This window comes from Meleagris gallopavo, chromosome 8 (assembly GCF_905368555.1).
Source record: "Meleagris gallopavo chromosome 8, MGAL_WU_HG_1.1, whole genome shotgun sequence".
NCBI lineage: Eukaryota > Metazoa > Chordata > Aves > Galliformes > Phasianidae > Meleagris > Meleagris gallopavo.
In genome coordinates, this window is record NC_139411.1 from 10,544,893 (window position 1) to 10,564,319 (window position 19,427).

A 19,427-nucleotide genomic window follows, 5' to 3' on the forward strand; every position below is an offset into this window, starting at 1 on the left:
CTGAACTCTGTCAGGGCATGGAGAAAGTCCTTCATTCTGGGCAGCAGCTTCTCTAGGTGTGTGGAATGGGGAGAACCCATGCTGAAGGGCTGACAGGAGAAAGGGCTTAGCAGATGAGCAGTAAGAAAGAAAAAAGGGGATTCATTTTCATTTGGAAAGATATGGCAGTGATATGTGGGGATATGCAAAAACACTGGAGAAAGCAGTCACCTGCTTGAGCAAGTACTGCTGGCAGATGCTTTGGTTTGCCTAAAATAAAGTCCCTGAAAGGAAAGGACAAAGGTTTGAAAGCAGGAGCAGCTTGTGTTGTCAGGGACAACAAAAAATATGTTTACAAATACATTAACAGTAAGAGGAGGGCCAAGGAGAATCTCCATTCTTTACTAGATGTGGTGGGAAACTTCACTACTGAGGATAAGGTTCCCAGGGAAGTGGAGAGGTCTCCGTCCCTGGAGGTGTTTGAGGAAAGGGCAGAGGTAGTACTTAGAGACATTGTTTAGTGGGCAGTATTGGTGATAGGTAGACAGTTGGACTAGATGATCTTGGAGGTCTTTTTCAACCTTAAAGATTATGATTTTATGAACTTATCCTTTGGCTGCTTGTCCAGACAACCTGCCAAGTCAGCTCCCGACTGTATTTCCTCCACAGGGCGAGAAGGGCCGAGCTGGTGATCCTGGGCTCCCTGGCCCTAAGGTTTGTATTTTCCACGAGTTGGAGCCACTCTTTCTCTCCTTTCCTTCTTCCCTGTGCCAGCTGTGCGCAGCCATTTCCCTATCGTATTTTTGATTTTTACGGGCTGAGAAGTAGATAGCAATCACACCTTCAGTCAGACTTTCACCGCGAACTTGCCCTTTGGAAAAGGGGACAATACACTTAATGACAGTGACCATGTCAGGAAAGTATGAGGGTTTAATGACAATGCCATATGAACACTGCTTTCCTCTTACTGCTAGAGCCCCCAGGCAGAGCTGTACTGGCCCAGCCCCTGGTTGAGGCAGGGATGTTCCTGGGCTATCCAGCAGATGGAAGGACACTGGCTAAGCTTGTTCTGGGCCCTGTCTCTCTGAGCCAGCAGTTTGGCAAGTGAAATTAGAGAGATGGAATGAAATGTGATTTGTGATTTGTTTTTCCTTGCATGCAGGGAGAGAAGGGAAATGGTGAGAATGCCTTGGTGGGAGGCAAAGGGGAACCTGGCCCTCCTGGTTTGCCTGGGCCCCCTGGACCAAAGGTAAGCGGTTTACCCTTGAGAGAGTTTGTTCTCTTGGGAAGGGGGGGTGGAGAAAGGTATTGGGATCTGAAGTCATGGGTGGAGATTGGGGTTAACTGAGGAGGTGTGACACACCGGAGTGCAATTCTTCCTACTGGGAAAGCAAAGCCAGCAGTGGAGTTGCACCCTGCCCATGCAGTTCAGTCCAATCCATTTATTTTTCTCTCAGGGAGAAGCTGGTGACGTTGGTGCTGCAGGATCACGGGGGGAAAAGGTAAGAGGGCTTGTGGGCAGTCCAGCTCTGGGTTTGGTATTGCAAAAATACTCCTATATGTTGAAAACTTAGCAGAAATGAAGCTTTTTAAAACTGGGCTGTCTAGGGTGAAGATGAAAAGCAGAAGGTTAAGCACAGGAACAGATTTGGCCACCACTTGAAGTGGTTGTACCTATGTTAATGAAACAGGCTGACCTGATCCCTCAGAACCAGCTCTTCCAGCAGCAGCTACTGGTGAAGCACACTGAATCTCTGGTATGCCACAGAGTACATCAGGCTGGTCTGGGGAACAGGTATACCTACAGGTATTTTGGAAGAATACTTTCTCAGAAGAAAAATCTACAAAACTACTTTGTGGTGTTACTGAAGTATTGCAGGTTATGTGCAAGGCTTTCTATTCCAACTTAGTTGGAAGTCGTTTTAGAGGACTTGTAGAATCCAGTGGTTGCTGGAGTTCAAGCAACTGTAATGATGGACATTGCTAACAGCATCTTCTTGTTACAGGGAGAACGTGGTGCACCAGGAGAGCAGGGACCCATGGGGCCAAGGGTAGGTGTCCCTTTGCTAATGCTTTTGTGCAGTTTTGGCCCTTCAAAGAGGTCTAAGGATAGTGGGATCACACTGATGGTCTAGCTTGGGCTTCTACTTTCTTGATGTTCTCAGCATTGCTTAAAGGGCTTACAAGCTGGGTAGTGATTAAGTTTGCGGGCTCCTTCTCCATACCTTCATCAGAAGATATTTCTCCTTCAGGGGAGAAGACTTCTTAAGCTCATCAGGTTGAATGCTCTGCTCATTTGTAGGTGGAGGCAGTCTGGGCATCCAGTCTGAATTCGGGCCCTTGGCATATCTGCAAATGGCAGTGCAAATCTGACAGTGGACACAGTTCCTGGATTCTGGCCTCAGCTTCACCATGTACCAGACTTGTAAATTCTAACAGTTATGGCACGATAACCTGGAGCTCATCTGGCTACAGCTCTATAGTGTTCCCTATATAAAATACGCTTTTAAGAGCTTTGTTCAAGAAATGAAAAACTAGAACCTTGTGAAACAGATCCCTCTCTGAGGGATTTTTTTAGGGTGACCCCCATAGTTCCCAGGCTACATCATGGGGAAGGAGATCCCAAAGCTCCTACTGAAGGTCGGATATTTTGCAGGGTCCCAAAGGAGAGCCTGGAAAGGATGAAATGATGGACTACGATGGTAACATCAGTGAAGCTCTCCAGGTGAGCACTGTCCTGCTATCCATGAGGTGACTGTTTGGTTTCCCAGGGGATGCAGAAAACCCAACACAGTGTAAATCTTCCTCAGCACTAACAGTGAAGAAAAATATTTGGTTATTCTACAGCACTGTTAGTCCCACATTTCCCTGCGTACTGTTTTGATAAATATCTGTGTATCTTACTTAAGTAAGAAATTAAGTCTGGCAGACAGTAAGGCCATGGGAATCCCCTGAAGAGTGGGACAGGGATTGAAGCCTTAGGATGGACTGGTGAATAAAAGCACTGCAAAGCCTCCTTAGAGGTGTGTGCTTTGCACAGTTGTGCCCAGCTTTGGGTTAGTCTGGGTTCTGTTTGGGAGAAAAAAAACATCATGATGATGGGGAGAAATTGCTGCATCACTCCATGTGACTCAGAGCTGTTTTTTGGCTTCATTTCATAAGGTCCTATGAAACAAGGTCTGGGAAGAAGCTTTGTTTTCAAATGACTGTTACCCTTTTTCTATTTCTTCACTTTCTTTTTCTTCTAGGAAATACGAACCTTGGCCTTGATGGTGAGTTCCTAGCTTCACTGTGTGGCCCTAAGTGATTAGCCATATGTTCATCCTACGCAGATACCTGCACCATTTTTGCTCAGCTAAGGTCTGTTTAGCTGTTGGGGCAGTGTTGACAGCTAAAGGAAGAGCTCATCTTGCTGTCTGATCTTGGCACTTGAATTATGATCAGGCCCTTTATTTCTCTAAGAGGTAATGTTCCCTGCTCAGAAGGGGCAGGGAAGAGTAAGGAGGGCTGACCAAGATAAAGAAAACTCATTGGCAGCCCTTGGCAGACACTTTGTAATGAGAGGGGAATACATATTTTCACCATTGATAAGTATAACTTGATATTCGTCCCATACAAAAATCATTTAAAACAGCAGTGACAACAAGAACCCCTTTGAAAGGAAAGGCAAAGTGATTACTTGGAGCCAAAGAAGAGGGTGAAAGCATCTGTGTATTTTGTTTCTTAGGACAACAGGACACTTGACTGGGGAGCGAAAAGGCCTGGCAAAGGAAAATGGATATAAGCATCTAGGCTGAGCTGCTGCCTAGGTCTCCTTAAAGCAGTAATTGCCTAGATTTATCATTCTTGGCTCTGCTTAAGCTGCACATGGGATCTAAGAAGTGTAGTGTTTCTTATGGTCTCTATCAATCTAAAAATATATATTTGTAGATGGGAAGGGAAAATTCTTGTTAAGTTCGTCTCAGTTCTAAGAGTGAATAGCTGTAGTCATTTTTGTTTTCTTCCATGAGAAAGTAGAGGAATGCATAAGTATCTATAACTTTTTGAATTTGGGCTGTACCTTAGTAGGTCTCTGTACTGCTTTGCTTTCCAAGCAAATGCAATTTTAGGAGTCTCCAGGAAAATTTCCCTTAAACACAGAAGAGATCTTTGGTTACAAAACACAAAAATGAAAGCCATGATGATATTTTGAAATTTTACTTTGTCTAGGGACCACCAGGACTTCCAGGTGTGGCTGGACCTCCAGGGCCACCAGGACAGAAGGTACTGCAGAGCTAGGGGAAGAATTCACACACATTTCTCCCCAGTGCTCCTCTTCTTCCTAGTCAGCACTGTCAGGCCACGTCCTGCCAGGCTCCATTCTTCCTCAGCCATGGTATCCTGAATCTCTTTTCCCACAGTGATAAGGCATTATCTCAGAGATGAAGGATCCTTCCTACTCACCCTCCCCCTTACAAAACATCTTATGGGAATTGGTGTTGGCTGGGGACTGTTACAGCACTGGGGCCATGAACTGTCATTCTGGGTAAACAAGGCTGCTTTCAAATGGCCAAAGTAACAATTTTGTGTTTCAGGGTGAAATTGGCTTACCGGGTCCTCCAGGCCATGATGGAGAAAAGGTAAGACAAGCTACCTTTGTAGATAGTTTCATCCTTCAGTAGCCTTAATTGGAGCTAATTTGCACTGATACTTATGCACGGTTGCTTTTTCACTTGGAGGTGGGAGAGGGAAGTGGCTTGGCTCCATAGAAATGAGCATTTGTGGCTAATCAGAGTATTAACTTCTATGGAACAGTTAGAATGGCAGGGCAAACCTGCTTCTTTTTTCTTTTTTTTTTTCTTCTCCTGTTTGTGATTCTTCCAGTTGTGTTACTATAAGTGAATGAGCAGCGGAGGCTCTAAGCTAGGGAGTCACTAACATTTCTCTTACCTGTCAGTCTCACTTATTGAGTGAATTTCTTTTAGGGACCACGAGGCAAGCCAGGAGAAATGGGTCCCCCTGGACCTCATGGACTGCCAGGAAGGGATGGACCACCTGGAATAAAGGGAGAGCCGGGCCAGATTGGGGTTGCAGGAGAAAAGGGGCATAAAGGAGAGCCAGGACAAGCAGGCTCACCGGTGAGTACATTGGAGCACCTCAGCAGTATATATGTTCTTGTGGCTCTTCAGGTTTTGGGCAGAGCCGTGTGATAACTCAGAGCCCCTGAGCAACTGGGGCAGAGTGCCCAATTTCCTAGCTTGAGCCTGTCACAACTTCTGCACCCTAACACTAGTCAAGAGGGTTTGTGTGAGTTTTTACCTTTCTGCAGGATTAATAGGATAAAGCTCTTGCAGTAACAACAGCTGGTTATTGGAGTGATTTCTAGCATGTACTCCAGCAAACTGCATAACCACAAGCAGAACTTGGAGGCAGGAAAGCAGTCCTTCATTGTGACTCTGGGGAATGGTACATCCACAATGACAGGAGGGTGTTTCGGGGATATTACTGTCTGGTTTTAATACCAGCAAAGCCCTGCCTTTCCCTGCGTACCTGAAAGCTGTCTGGATTTTCCATTGTATTCTTGGAGCGCATGGGGCACAACTCATTTCTGGCAATGATATCTGTAATACCTGCAAAAAAGTCTTGCAAAAAGCTGCAAATCTTTCTTGATTCATAGGGTCTTGATGGCCCCACTGGAGAGAAAGGAGAACGAGGTGACCAAGGGATGCCAGGACCACCAGGATTGCCGGGTCCCATTGGACTTCCAGGATTGACAGTAAGAGTGAAAAAGACAGGCTGACCTTTCCTGCTCAGTGAATTGAAAACAGTACATTGAAAGCAACACATGTTTCCCAAAGTGCAGTATATCTCAGGATCCTTAGACCATCCTATCCCTTGGAGTTAGGTGCTTTGGCATCAGCAGACATCTGTCAGATCTCCAGCAGCAGGCAGGCAGCCAGCCAAGCATTAGTTCCCACTGCTCTCTGGAGGTGCTGGGCTCTGGAAGCTGCCTGTAAAGCCTGTACAGCTAAGGCAGCCCATACCTAGTTTGCTGTCAGCATGAGGCTGCTTCTGAGTGGCTTGCTGTGCTCCCTCCCTGGGAGGCTGTAGTGCAGCAGAGATGTCAGGTTGTTATTGGGGAAAGGCAGACAGAGTCCCATGCTCCCCCTACACAGCCCCAGGACACCGCTCCCAGAGACCTCCTGTTTTGTAAGGTTGTCATCTCTGGAAACGGAGGTGCTGAAGAAACATCAGTGAGCTGTTAGTGAAGTACCTGGTATAGTCTCACTCCTCCTTTTGGGCACTGTTGCTTCTCAGCATCTGGGTGGTTGACACGTGGCTTCTGATGGAGTGAGGCTCCAGAAGGCAGCTGGCAGTGACAGGCTGTGTTGTTGTGTGCAGGGAGAGAAGGGTCAGCCTGGGGAGCGTGGAGACAAAGGAAATCCAGGAGAATCGGTAGGTCACCTGTCTCATTTCCTTTCTGCAGTAGGAGAGGGATGGCTTTGGCAGCAGTGCTGCTGAAAGCCAGCACACTCTTTTATGATGCATCCCACAAGCTTTATCTTGTGGGACTGAATTGCCAGAATTGCTGGCCATCTTTAGCTACTGATGCCCTACTTTTCTTCTACATAAGAACAGTCTAACTCACAAGCAATCAATAATGAATGCCTAGGGAAGAGCACAAGACAATTGGAAGCACAACAATTACTTTCCTCAACATTTGTGGTGAAGGATTTTTCTAAAAAAATACCTGCCTGGACCTAGATATTTTCAATATATGTTGGCTTAATGAATTTGCCCCTTTTCTCCTCAAAGCTCACTGAACTTCCATCATGCCCTGCAGTGAGGAGTCCCTCAGGCTATCAGTACTCATGTTTGTAGAGCCAGCTACCTTCCTTCCTATACTTTGAAACAGCTAGCTGAAGTAACAGTGGAAGACTAGTGGAAGTGTATTTTTTTTTCTGTAAAAATATTACTGCTTTCCTTTCCTCTAAATCTCTGCAACTACTGCAATAACCCTTTCCAGCATCCTGCTGCTGCTTCTTGGCCACTCTGTCCTGGATTGCTGTTGCTTCTGAATGCAGCTTTCTGGGGCAGTCCAGATTTCCAAGCCTGGTGGAGCTCAGCTGCTCCATGTGCCCTGCCTCCCCTCTGAGCACTTCCCCTTCACATGCTGAGGCCAGCAGCTTGACACTGACTTCTCTTGCATTGTTTTCTAGATGTCTGGCCCCCCTGGACCTCAAGGCCCACCAGGACCTCCAGTAAGTGTTGAGATTCACCTGAGGAGAGAGGCACTGGGAGTGTGAATGAGATGAAAGTGGCTGGGGAGGATTTGGGGTGCAGAAAACTGTCAGAAACACTGCAGCATTGAAGCATCAATGCACTTAGTGTCACTTCCAGAACTACCTCCAGGGTAGGTCAGAATTACGATGGGCTGGGAAGTTAAAGGGTGAGAGGTTAGATTAGCCTAAGATAAAAGGGAAGACAGTAGTGACATGGAATGGACAGGATTAAAAAGATCAAGTGCAAAAATGGTCTTAATAGCAAGCCTGGCCTGCTGCCAGGTTGTTCTTGGTGAGAGCCTCCTCATTGCCAGATGAGAACAGTACAAGAAGTGCCCTTTACACAAATAAAGAGGCCTTTGGGCTAAGCATTTGTGCCCTCAGTGTGTCAGGAAATGAAAGCTTTATGTTGCCCAGTGAACTGGCATGCCTGGGTTTTAAGGCACGCCCTTAAGTGTTGCTCATATCTCGTTTCTCATTCCAAACACAGGGTCTTCAGGGCCTTCCAGGACCAAAGGTAAGGCTGTCAAATTTTCAATCCTGAAGTTTTGCTAGAGTTGTCCAAAGAGCCAGAATTCCTCTCAGCAGCAGCTTCCTAGCTTTCAAAGTTGCTGCTCTTCCATATTGGTAAGAGAACAAAACTGTCTGTATACTATCCTGAAGGGATTGGATTAGCAGCATCCATCCAGAACAGCGGTCATTTTCTCCTGTTCTCAGCTAGAGAAGTGGGAAGCCTCTGGCCCTTGGAAATCTTCCCATGAGAACATAGCTGAAATCTTTGTCTGAAGGGTAAAGGTCTGTACAGCGGGATGGACAACCTGCCATACAATCCGAAGTAACTGAGCTCTATTTTAAAATTAGCCAGGTTCGATATGCTGTACATCCTGCTGTAATGCCATTCAAGAACTTCACTGTTCTCAGGGATTTAAAGCTTTCTCATCTCCATCTACATGTGCTTATGCTCAATCTGTTCTACTGGCTGGCAGGTGCAAAGGAAAGGGAAAGTCTGTTTTCCAAAAAATTTTGACTTTTTTCAAAGCTTATAGACACCCTTACAATGAACCTACAGTTTAAAATTCAAAGTCACCTTATCAAATCATTGCCAGGTACTTGCATTTACCTGATGCTCCCTGCAGGAGCAGGGAGAACAGTACAGGAGGAAGATCTGTTCCCGTTTGACCATCTTCAATTATCCTCTGGACCTGACTGTCCTCTTACTGGCATTAATGAGAACAAGCCACTTTGACTGATGCTGGTTTTCTTCTGATTGAACCAAGAATTGGGCTAAAGCACAGCTCTTTCTTTGCTGCCTCTCGCATTCTCTGCTGCTTTGTTGCTCTTGGAATGAAGGATTGTTTGTTATATAAGTGCTGTCATGGTGGATTATTTTCTCCATCCTTCCTTTAGGGGGAAGCAGGGATTGATGGAATGAAAGGAGAGAAGGGTGTCCAGGGTGAAAAAGGAGACAGAGGGCCACTGGGATTACCCGTAAGTATCCAGGAAGCAGGCAGTGCTTTACAAGCCAAACTGGTATCAGCCGTAAAAAGATCTCTTGGGAGGAGATGCATGCAGGGATTTGATACGTAAAGCCAGAGAAAGAGATGGTCTATAAATAACTGTGCCATTGCTTCTTAAACTCACAAAGCCTCCATTTCTGTGCACGACCTGTGATCCTTTTAGCGATCCTTTTAGTTCTTCCTTCTTCTGGCAGCTTTGGGAAAAGCAGCAGCTTTCCCATAGGTCATTTGCAACCACTGTTACTGACTGGTCTTGCACCATCTCCCTGAAGCACAAAGACGTGCAGAAGTGAAAAGGAGACACTTTCCCAACAATTTGTCTCCTGGGCAGGCTTTGTACAAAAGCGTGGCATTTCTGAAAGCACCAAAACCTTGCTGTCCAATAATTTCCTATCACTTCTGCAATGGACATGATGCTTTCCCTGATGCAGGAGAGGCTTCCTGTGTTCCCTGCTATAGATGAATTCAGTATTAAAGTAGTGCTAGCGCACTGCTTAGCTTACGAGGAAGGATTTTGGCAGAATGGTAAAATTGCACAAGCTTCAGATACAAACCTGAGAGTTTTGCAAAGAAAAGCTCACAGATCATATCTACTGAAAGCCTCTACACCTGGTGTCTGAGACTCATCCACTGCTGATGAGTTAGCAGTAACTTAGTTCTATTCAGTTGCTCTACCAGTCCCTGGATTCTCTCCTTGTGTGAATGCACTGATGGTAAAGCACACCCTCTCCCTTCACTGAATGGTACTGACTGGAAATGAGCACTGCAGAGTGCATCTCGTGCTTTATGATTTCGTTGCCAGCTTTTGTTTGATCACCCAAAGCTGACTTTGGCTGAAATGTGCACATCTTTGTTTGTAAAATGTTTTCCTTTTTCAGCTGTATTTATAGCAGTTACCTTCCTGCCCCTGGTGCACTTCATCTGACTGTAGGCACCTAACTGAGCTCATAAGGTGTGTTTTTGCCATGGGCTCCACGCATAGCCAGTGGGGAGAAAGTGATGCTTTTAGAAGGCTCTAATCTGAAGGGCAGTGTAGCCAGGAGAAGTAAAACCTCAGTTCCCGTTCTGCTCTGAGAAATGCAGATGGGAGCTTTCTGTGCAAAAACAGTTATTCTTTAAAGTCTATGCAGTACTAGGACAGGGAAAGGAGGTTCTTGTGGCTGTCTGAGCAGAAGACACCCCAAGAGTTACCGTGAATTGAACCCCATCAGCTATCAGGGCCCCATGCCTGCATTCCTGCTCTTGGTCTTTTGACCTCTGTAGTCAACAGCATCAAAGCCCCCTAGCTCACAAATGTTCCTGAGCTGTGGAGTGGGGAAGGCTGTCTCAGAAATGTTCTTGTTGAAATGTTCTGTTGGACCAATGATAGCAACTGGCTAACTAAGCCCTGAACAGAACAACTGTTAGGTTTCATGCTGAGGAAATTAAGGGGAACCCAGTTCTGCCACAAAGGCAGTGCAGATTTCAGCTGTCACATTGTCCTTGTCTGCAACAGAGCAGCTTCTTCCTCAGAAAGACACAGAAAGAGGGGAAATTTGCATTCTGAGGGGGATCCAAATGTTACAGGCCAATATTATACGTATTCAGTGTTTCTGTGTTTTTGTTGGTTTGCTTGTAAGCACCATCACCTGTCCTTGAGATCTTAGCTTTTGTTGATTGCAAGTGTATGTTTGTCTGGAGTCACTGCTTCACTCACCTCTCCTCTCCCCCCTCACCCTCTTCCCCTTTCCTCTTGCCTTGTTTTTGTTCACCTTTCCCCATCTGTTCAGGGTGCTTCAGGTTTAGACGGCAGGCCTGGACCACCGGTGAGTTCCATTTCTCCATTGCCCTATGTTCCTCTCCCCCGTACTGTGACTTGTCTCGTCTTTTTCACCAGTCTTGTTTACACCAAAAATAACCTTATTTTCTCCAAAGCAGGTTTGGGGGGGGGGGGGAGGAGGGGAGGGGTTTAAACTTAAGGATGAGAAGTGATAAGTTACAAACTCGTCTCTTTTGATACTGTGAGTCTGTCTGGATCCCAGCATCATAGCCTACTTGTTCCACTTCATCTCAGTAACAAGACAAATTCTGCATGGTTCCATGACATTGGTTCTCCTATCTGCTTTGTTGTGAAGGGTCTCCATCTCCACCCTGTCATTCTCCACAGTCACCTTGCTTGCAGCCTTTTCACAACATCAGCTGTTGCCACTATGTGACAGAAGTACACTTTGGAGTTAGGAAGGTGAATGCACGGGACAGATCTGAAGGCTGTGCTTTATCTAGGCTGCAGAATGTGGTCTGGACCCTTCAACAGGCAGTGCTCCAAAACAAGTTTCACAGGTGTCTTTCAACTTGCATGACTGGCTGCAAACTCTTTTATTTTTGCCAACTCAGCTGACACTGCAGGGAAGGAAATGATAGAAAGAAAAGAAAGTCACTTACTATATTTCTAAATAGCCTTTGTTCTGCTACAGCTTTCAGCCTTGTCTGTGACAAACAGGAGAGAAAAATTCCATCGTGGCAGTAATAGAAATGCTTACTGTAACAACCATCAAGGTGTAGCTTCAAAATTAGAAAATGACACTCTGTGAGATGGTGCTGGTGCAGTTCCCATGCATACTCTTTGGATGGCATGCAAGAACTTCTTCAAACCCATCACCACCATCACTGAAAGCTGTAGTGGTGCTAGATGCCTTTAAACACTGAACTGTCCTTCTCAGCTGTGCTTTTTCCTGAAGGAGCAGCAACATCTCCTGGCTTTAACAAAGCCCCACAATAAGAATGACCTGATGTGTTTTCCTCCCTGCAACTACAGGGTACTCCAGGACCAATTGGGGTTTCGGGACCAGCAGGACCAAAAGGAGAAAGGGTGAGTTTGGTTCAAAACTGAGCAATACTTTGTAACTTCTTTGAAGATATGACAGCTCCTTAAAATGGAGAAGCTCTATGTCTTTCTAGGAGCTAGATTTTTTCTTTCTCTGTGTATGTAAGACCCACAGTTGGCATCTTTGACTTCTGTCTTTTTCTTGGGATTTAGGTGCTTTAAAACACATCTTTTACATTTCCTCTGCAATATTTTGTTAGTCATTGTTGTGCTGCCTGTTCATACTGAATGGGTGTGTAAAGTTTCTACTCTTCTGTCTCTATTTCAGGGTAGTAAAGGAGATCCTGGAGTTGTAGGACCAATGGGACCAGCAGGACTTCCTGTAAGTACAGGAGTACTAGGGATTTGTTATCTACAAGTGCCTGTTTCCTTGTGGTTGATAGCTTAAGTTGCTGCTGCAAATAGCATTTGCAATTTCAGCGAGGTTAGGTGTTAAATAACCAAAGTTAAGAGCTTAAATATCCTATGGGAGCGAAAGAAAGAGCTGAGTAGTTTCAGAGCAGTCATTCAGAATGAGGCAGACGAAGCTGAAGGGAACTGTTAACTTACCACAGTCCTCAAACTACCAAAAGAAGCTGCGTGAGACTCCCAGGATTTATATTTTAGTCCAGAATCATAGAATTGTAGGCGTTGAAAGGGACCTCTGGAGATCATGAAGTCCAACCCTCTGCTAAAGCAGGTTCCTTACAGTAGATAACACAGGTAGGCATCCAGCATTGAGAAGGCAGTGTCTTTTCATCACAGTGACAAAAATTGCATTCAGTGAAGTTAATTCTCCGTTCTTTCAGCTCGTCTTGCTTCTGTCTTAGAGAAAAAGCAGTGGTGTGTGTTTAGCCTGGATGATCTAACAGAAGTGGGAAGGAAGTCGTCCACGGGAAATGTTAAATTTTACCATCTAGTAACTGATATAAACAGAAGGGACAAACTCTTGGGCACAAATCCTTCTTTTTGAGTGGGCATACAATGTTAAAGTATTTCTATTTTTGTGCTGATGTATTTCAGGGTTTACAAGGTCTGCCAGGTGACAAAGGAATCCGGGTAAGTTACCAAGCAAATTTGTTCTTTGCACAGTGGTTATTTCTGGACAATGTAAAGATAGCTAGCATGTAATTCTGTCTGCTAGACCTTCACATTAATCACTTTACTACCTGTAAAAATACAGAAGGTGATACCTGTAGTTTGTGTCATCCTCTAGGACATCACAGTATATCTCTCTGAAAGATGCAGGATGGATTTTTTGATGTTTCACTGTTGTCACAACTCTGTTGTCACTGAAGCATAGGGCTTCATGTGTAATAGAGTTAAACCAACGTGTCACACTTTAGGAAATCCTACTCTCTGTTTTGTGATGTGCATAGAAAACTATGAGAACTATCGTGAGAACAAAGTGAGACACAGCTGCTAAATCTTACAACATTAATTTTGAATTTGCACTGAAGCATGAAAAAGAAGGTTGACCTCAAGCAAATGATTCTCTGGAGAATCTGGAAGAGAGAAATTCGGACATGATAAATTCATGTACATTAAAGAATTGGACATGAAGTCTTCTCAGGCTTTGCCCTGAGTGGATGTGCTGAAGAGTTGGGTCAAAACCAATATTGCAAATGGCTGCTCTTCTGCCTTAACACCTGTGTTCTAGAAGGATAGCCATGAGTAAAAAGCATGCATTGAAGCTCCTCTTCCATTCAATTTTCAGTGACATGGGGAGTTTTTTGTTCGTGAAGGCCCCAAACATTTCTGATTAAAAACAGAAAAAAGACGAACAGTTGAATATAATTTATATTTAGAAATGTAAATGACTTCTGGATTATGGTTTTAAGATTACAATTGTGTAAATATATCAAGCACTTTAATATGTACATGTGTATGTATTTTTGCGTGTACTCACGCATACAGATGCGTACTTTCTTCATAAGACTCTGGTATCACCTAAATACACCTGAAAATAAGTTCATATGCCCATGCAGTGATTTCATGATATGAATTTGCTTTTTGTACATAGTGAGTGTTCTCTGTTCTTATCTGCAATGTATTTCTGATCTTACTCTGCATAGAATGAGCAGTTCTGAAAAGCAGTAGCCAGTTGGCATCTTAAACTAGGGGAGAAAGGTATCCAGGGAGCTCCAAAGTTCTCCCCTTTTTTAATTACTCCATTTCTGGCTTTGCTTCTTAATTTCCTCCTTATTAAGATGTATGATGTTTTGTTTTATGTGGTTTCTAAACAGAAAGTGGCCGTAACAGAATTCCTAGACTTCTTCAGTTGGTTTTTCACTGGGTTTTTCACTGACTGTAGATAAGCTACTAGGATTTCCCTGAGCTCTCAGCTGTATTGTCTGAATGCCTCCATCCCTTTGAAGTCATTGCAGACATCTTACCAGCACCATTTAGGAGAGCTTGACCCACTGCTTGTTCCCTAGGATTTGCTCTGCTGCCAGGTATTCCCAACTGAGCACTAGTTTTCCCTCAGTGGGGCACAGCTGCTGTGCCAGAACCTCCTCAGAAGTGAGGGGCAATCTCCCCCAAATTAACTGCTGGCAAAACTGTGACAGTTCAGCCAGGAGACCTCAAAATGAATGAGAAGAAATCTGTGAAGTTAAAGAAAAGGTTCTGACCTGACCTGTTCTACAGGGGGTGGGTCCAGGGATACCACACCTGGCTTTTTAGAAGTGGGAGATGTGTTCCCTTGGGAAACCTTACTTCATTTTTTATTTTTTTTTTCTGGACAGCTGCAGTGTGCATGGCACTTTCATATGAAGCTTTTCAGTGTTGAGTACATTAAAAATTGAGAATCAACTCTGTTAAGCTTCCAAACAGTTTGCCAAAACCCTCTGTGCACCTTCTTAGTTTATTTAGGCCAAGTAGTGCTTTTTAAACCCCAGCAACCCTCCTGCTGCCTGTTGTTCAGTGCCTGGGACACGTAGAGCCAAGATGGTGGCCCCAGGTTACAATGGGAGCAGACAGCCCTTCAGAAAACCCATCTGAAAAAGTGTCAACCCTATCTTCTGCTACTAAGCTGATATCTTTGCTGCTGTTCTAATGCCTGTATTTTTTTCTCATGTGTGTATGTGTGTCTTCCTCGCTCCTACAGGTCCACCTTTGTCCCCTTTATCCCTTCCTCTTCTGCCTTTCTTCCTGGTTCCTTCCTCCTCCCTCCAGAGCAACCCATGCTGCATTTTCCTGGATCATTCTGTTCCAGTGCTTGGTTCTGGGTGATTCCGTCTCGTTGCTTCTGCTCTCCCATCCATTTCTCCTGCCAGCTTTGAGTTTAACACATTTTAAAGAAGAAACAGCAGCCTGTGCTGTCTGATGTTATCCCTAAATTCCTTTAACCTTCCCCACGAGGACCCTAAATTCAATTCCGCGTGCAGCAGCACCTTTCCCTGTTTATGCTCAGCAGCTTTGGTAATTTCCTCAGTTATACAGAAAGATTTGCTGACAATATGACCAGCAAGTAACCATGTAACACCCAGCCTTGGCTGACCTGCTTGTGGGTAGGACATATCGTCTCTCATTGAGAAGGGACCATAGGACATCTGGACATTCCCTTGGCCACAGCTATGGCTGGCTTTCATTGACCCACTGCTTCCCCTTTCAGGAGAACAAGGCACCTCTTTGGTTATGTTGGTGGCTTTTTTCTCCTTCTAAAACGTTTCCATGGATGACAATTTATTTCTAAATGAGAATTCAGAGAAGTAAGAAAAAGTAACATCAGCACAAGGAGCCTGGGCCAGCAATGCCTCACAACCACAACAGGAGGTCCTGATTGGGCTCTGCCTCAAGGCTTGTTCTCAAGAGCACTGCTGCCAATCACCAGCTGATGAGAGCAAGTAACATATAATGTCTGGAGGAGGTTTTCCCATCCTCTCTTCCCACTGACATATGAGAAGCCCAGAGAAGTGGTCATAACAACAGTGCAGTGCTCTGCTGCTATGGCACTCCACTTTCCTTTGATGCAGTGCCTACATCATCTGTCAGGGTGGGACTCTAGGAATGGCCCTTATGTTTGTACAGCTTAGGAAAGGTTAGTAGTGCCGTATGTTGCTCTTCACTTACCATCTCAAAGGGAGGTTTCTCTTCTTTTAAAATGTTGCCTACGTGTTCATCATTTTTAAACTATTGCTGACATATGTTTGAAATGGATGATCCTAAAGCTTTTGTGTATTCTTTTTTTCTTGGACTAAACTGTTATTTACAGGGGGAGAGGGGCAAGAAAGGCTCTAGAGGGTCTAAAGGGGATAAGGGAGACCAAGGAGCGCCTGGATTAGATGCACCCTGTCCGTTGGTATGTTCTGTTTTATCAAATGTACTGTTTTAAGATGTGTTGATGGGGAAGAAAGGACCTCCTTTGCTGCCAGCTATGGTTTTTCTTTGGAAGCGTTCAGTGTCATCATGTCTTCACAAGAGCAAAACTGGTTTTGTTGCTTTGGAGTAACAGCCAGCCGATGTAATTGCCTGAGAATGACACAGGACACTCGAGCCGCATTACCCAGTCGAGAAGCACATCTCAGTTATTTTCAATGGGATATGTTTCTGCCAAAATACACTGTCTATAAATCTAGATGTAAATCTATGAGTATGTATACATTTTCATCTAAACTCATGCACTGCAATGAACATGCTGCCAGAAATGACCATAAATCCCAGGAACACTCATGCTTCGTGCTTCTAGAAATCCACATGCTGGAATTTCCAGTGAAGGTAGGAAGAACGGATGATTTGAAAACAGATGAGATACTGTTCCCATCATCTCCAGTTTAACTCAGTTATACTGATTTGCAGATTGCAGAAAAACAGGCAGCTGATCACACAGACAAACTAAAACAGAGAACAGTGCCGTATGTGTTCTGGGTATGCGGCAGAGTGCCCTGTGACAGTCCCAGTGCAGGACTGTGCCTGTCCTCCGGTGCCATGGAGGTGACTGGCATCAACTGAAATAACGATAGTGGTTGATTTCATGAACAGGGTCTCCGAGGTTTTAAAGGCGAGAAGGGTGAGCCGGGGTTACCTGGGCTGGACGGGCTGGATGCCCCATGCCCATTGGTATGGCGTACCTTCCCTTTCCTGCATGCTTGTTTGCCTTTATATCTTGGTTGTTATTTTCTGATACCTCCATGTAGTTGCATGCCCTAGAGATGTATGACAGCTCCTTCCTCACCTCTCTCCATCCCACCTCCCTCACACCACTGTTGTCAGAAACAGTCTTTTTCTTCCTCTGATTCACAGCTGCTGCCAGTGTTATTTTATGGCATGAGGGAAAATGCAGCAGGAATGAGAATTTAAATGCTGCTTCAGTTCTCGCTTTGCCTTCACTTTGAGAACTTCTGCTAGACTAACACACGAAGGCTGCCTCTGCACTAGCTTGGTTTCTGAGCCAAGGAGCTGAAATGCTTTTATACTTCATTAACATTAATTGCTTGTATGTGTTTAGCAGTTTGACACTGCTCTGTGTTACTCAGTCATTCTGAATATTGACTGGAAAAATATAGCTGTTAGAGGCCCATGTGAGATGTTACTAGACACTTACCTCCCTCAGCTCCCACTAGATAATTCCTGTTTGTGATTCTTCCCTGAAATGAAAACGGTACCCACAGCATCCAAAATCTTGAACTTGGAATCACCTATTTCCCCATATCTGTCTCATTCTAATATTAAAAAGCGATCACTGTATTAGCGCTTCATTTAACCCAACTACTGTAGCACAAAAGATATTCAGGAACACTTTACCTCAATTGATTCATAAGTATCCCATTAAAGAACACCAATTTATTCATTCACATTTGTGGACGTGCTGCATTTGGGTGAGGTTGTTGCCCCCTCCAGATGTCTGCACCACTCCATAATACCCTGAGACTTGTGCTCTCCTGCCCTTCCCGCTCCCATTTAGCATGGCTAGGTTTGCTTGAGGATGACCTTTCCAAGTCTTACATTCATTTAAAGGTGTTTGCTTTCATTTGCAAGAGATGTAGTATCAGTTCCTTCAACTGGCTGGAAAAATGTATCCCGAGGAAAAACACGATACCATATTTAGCAGGGCTTTCTAGTTTCCTGGGAAAACTAGCCCTGGAGTTGTCATTGTGAGAGCCTCCATTATTTGGCCTCTGTGAAGTGCTAGCGATAGTGTTCCTTCCAGCACTCTGTCCTCAACATGCTGCCATTATCTCTTCATAGCAGCATGGTGACTACTTGCAAAGCCTCAGTTGCCACTCTGTCAACTCCAGGTAGTACAAAGCAAATCTCAGAAGCAAAATCATGCCTGTAAAGGAACAAAAGCCACGTGTTTCACCTCCCACTGCCAATAGTCAGAATTCCTATGGAGTAAGTTTTGTCTGAGTACAGCACCTAATTTCACAGGTGCCAGGCACAGACTCTGCCTGTGTCCCCACAGACTGCCTTTTGTTTGTCTCTGCTTTTCATGGCCAAATTACAGCGCACACCTCTTCACACCTATTTTTTTAAGGAAACTTGACAGAAAATCTGGTGAAATACAAATGCTATTTTTATTTACACAAACAGCATACCGGCATGCAAGCTAGCTTGAGAACTTGAGCATGGGTTTTGATCCAGCTTGTTTAAAAGCTTAGCATCCTGCTGACACATCCATGTGCATAGCTTATGGAAGCCATGAACTAATGATTTACACATCTGATGTGTGGATGGAGATACTTGATACTAATAAGCACGTCCCATTTCCATTCTCTGCAAATTAGCCTGCAACAAACACTTCCTTATGACCCTGGTCTTCCTTTGATCCCTACACTATAACTCTGCCTTTCCATTCCTTCATGAACCTAACTTTCCATTTCCTCCTGCAACGCACTGCACCAGTCATTCCTACCACAACCAGAGTACCAATGGGAATGCCACAAGTTACCCAGTAGTTAATTGATCTAAAGTTCAGGATTTCCCCATAGTGGGAGGAGAGGGGGGTGAAAATATACCACGAGGGGGATCATAGTCCAAAAAATTGATTCAGAAAGCAGTATGGTTGCAGCATCAGGACATACCAGTTCATGAATCTCTTCTAAGCATCTTTCTGATAGGTAGTTTTTGTCCCAATATGCTATTGTGCATTTGCTTTTCTATTTTTTTTTGTTTTGTTTTGTTCCCTTCTCAAATGGGATGATGTACTTTCTCACGAGGTACTTGAGGAAGTGAGAACTGAGTCATTTGACTGAAGAAATGTGCCTGCCTGGCTCTTTGTACAATCTCACTGCCTGCAGTTGGGTTCTCATGGGGAACAGAATCAGCTCCAGAGTTTGACATGCACACACAAGAAGTGTTTGACTTCATGCTGCAGATGTAGCTTCTTGGGCCTGACTTTTCAGCAGCTCATCTGTTCAAGAGTACATTATTATCAACATTGGGTTCCTGTTTTCTCTTGTTACGTGCTAATTAATGCCAGTAATTCACAAACGCTTAGTCTCACATATTTTAGTGGCAAAGTCCTTGAAGTATCCAACCTTCAACATAGAAAAATAATAAAATTGCATCCTGGCCTTGTAGCTCAAGGTTTTGGAGTTGCAGCGTTGAGAGGGTATTTTATAGAAATTTCACTGACTTTATTGGGGCAAAAAACACAAAACCAATCATTCAAAGAGCCAGCTGAGGTTCTGGAGCAGGAGTCTTTCAGAGGCAGGAGGGGACAGCTGAGCAGTCTGCCACGTGATAAAGCAAACCTTTCAACACAGGGCGGAAAGGAGATGGAATTTTTTCCAGGCCCTCCTCAGGAACCAAAGTTAGTGCTGCCCCTGGGGTTTGCCTGGCCTTGCTGTGCCAGGCATGATAACTCACCTCAGTGCTATAGAG

The 19,427-nt window shown here is 44.6% G+C and overlaps 1 protein-coding gene across 1 annotated transcript in view; it reads left to right on the forward strand.

Annotated features, from left to right (window-relative positions):
* Positions 1–19,427, forward strand: part of COL13A1 (collagen type XIII alpha 1 chain) — a 56,845-nt gene that overhangs the window by 30,701 nt on the left and 6,717 nt on the right. Inside the window, 18 exon segments of the mRNA XM_085229247.1 lie at positions 649–693; positions 1,142–1,228; positions 1,437–1,481; positions 1,986–2,030; positions 2,636–2,704; positions 3,228–3,251; positions 4,189–4,242; positions 4,554–4,598; positions 4,944–5,096; positions 5,636–5,734; positions 7,179–7,220; positions 7,732–7,758; positions 8,649–8,729; positions 10,528–10,563; positions 11,553–11,606; positions 11,890–11,943; positions 12,624–12,659; positions 15,817–15,903. Coding sequence (XP_085085373.1) covers positions 649–693; positions 1,142–1,228; positions 1,437–1,481; positions 1,986–2,030; positions 2,636–2,704; positions 3,228–3,251; positions 4,189–4,242; positions 4,554–4,598; positions 4,944–5,096; positions 5,636–5,734; positions 7,179–7,220; positions 7,732–7,758; positions 8,649–8,729; positions 10,528–10,563; positions 11,553–11,606; positions 11,890–11,943; positions 12,624–12,659; positions 15,817–15,903 — 1,083 coding nt within the window.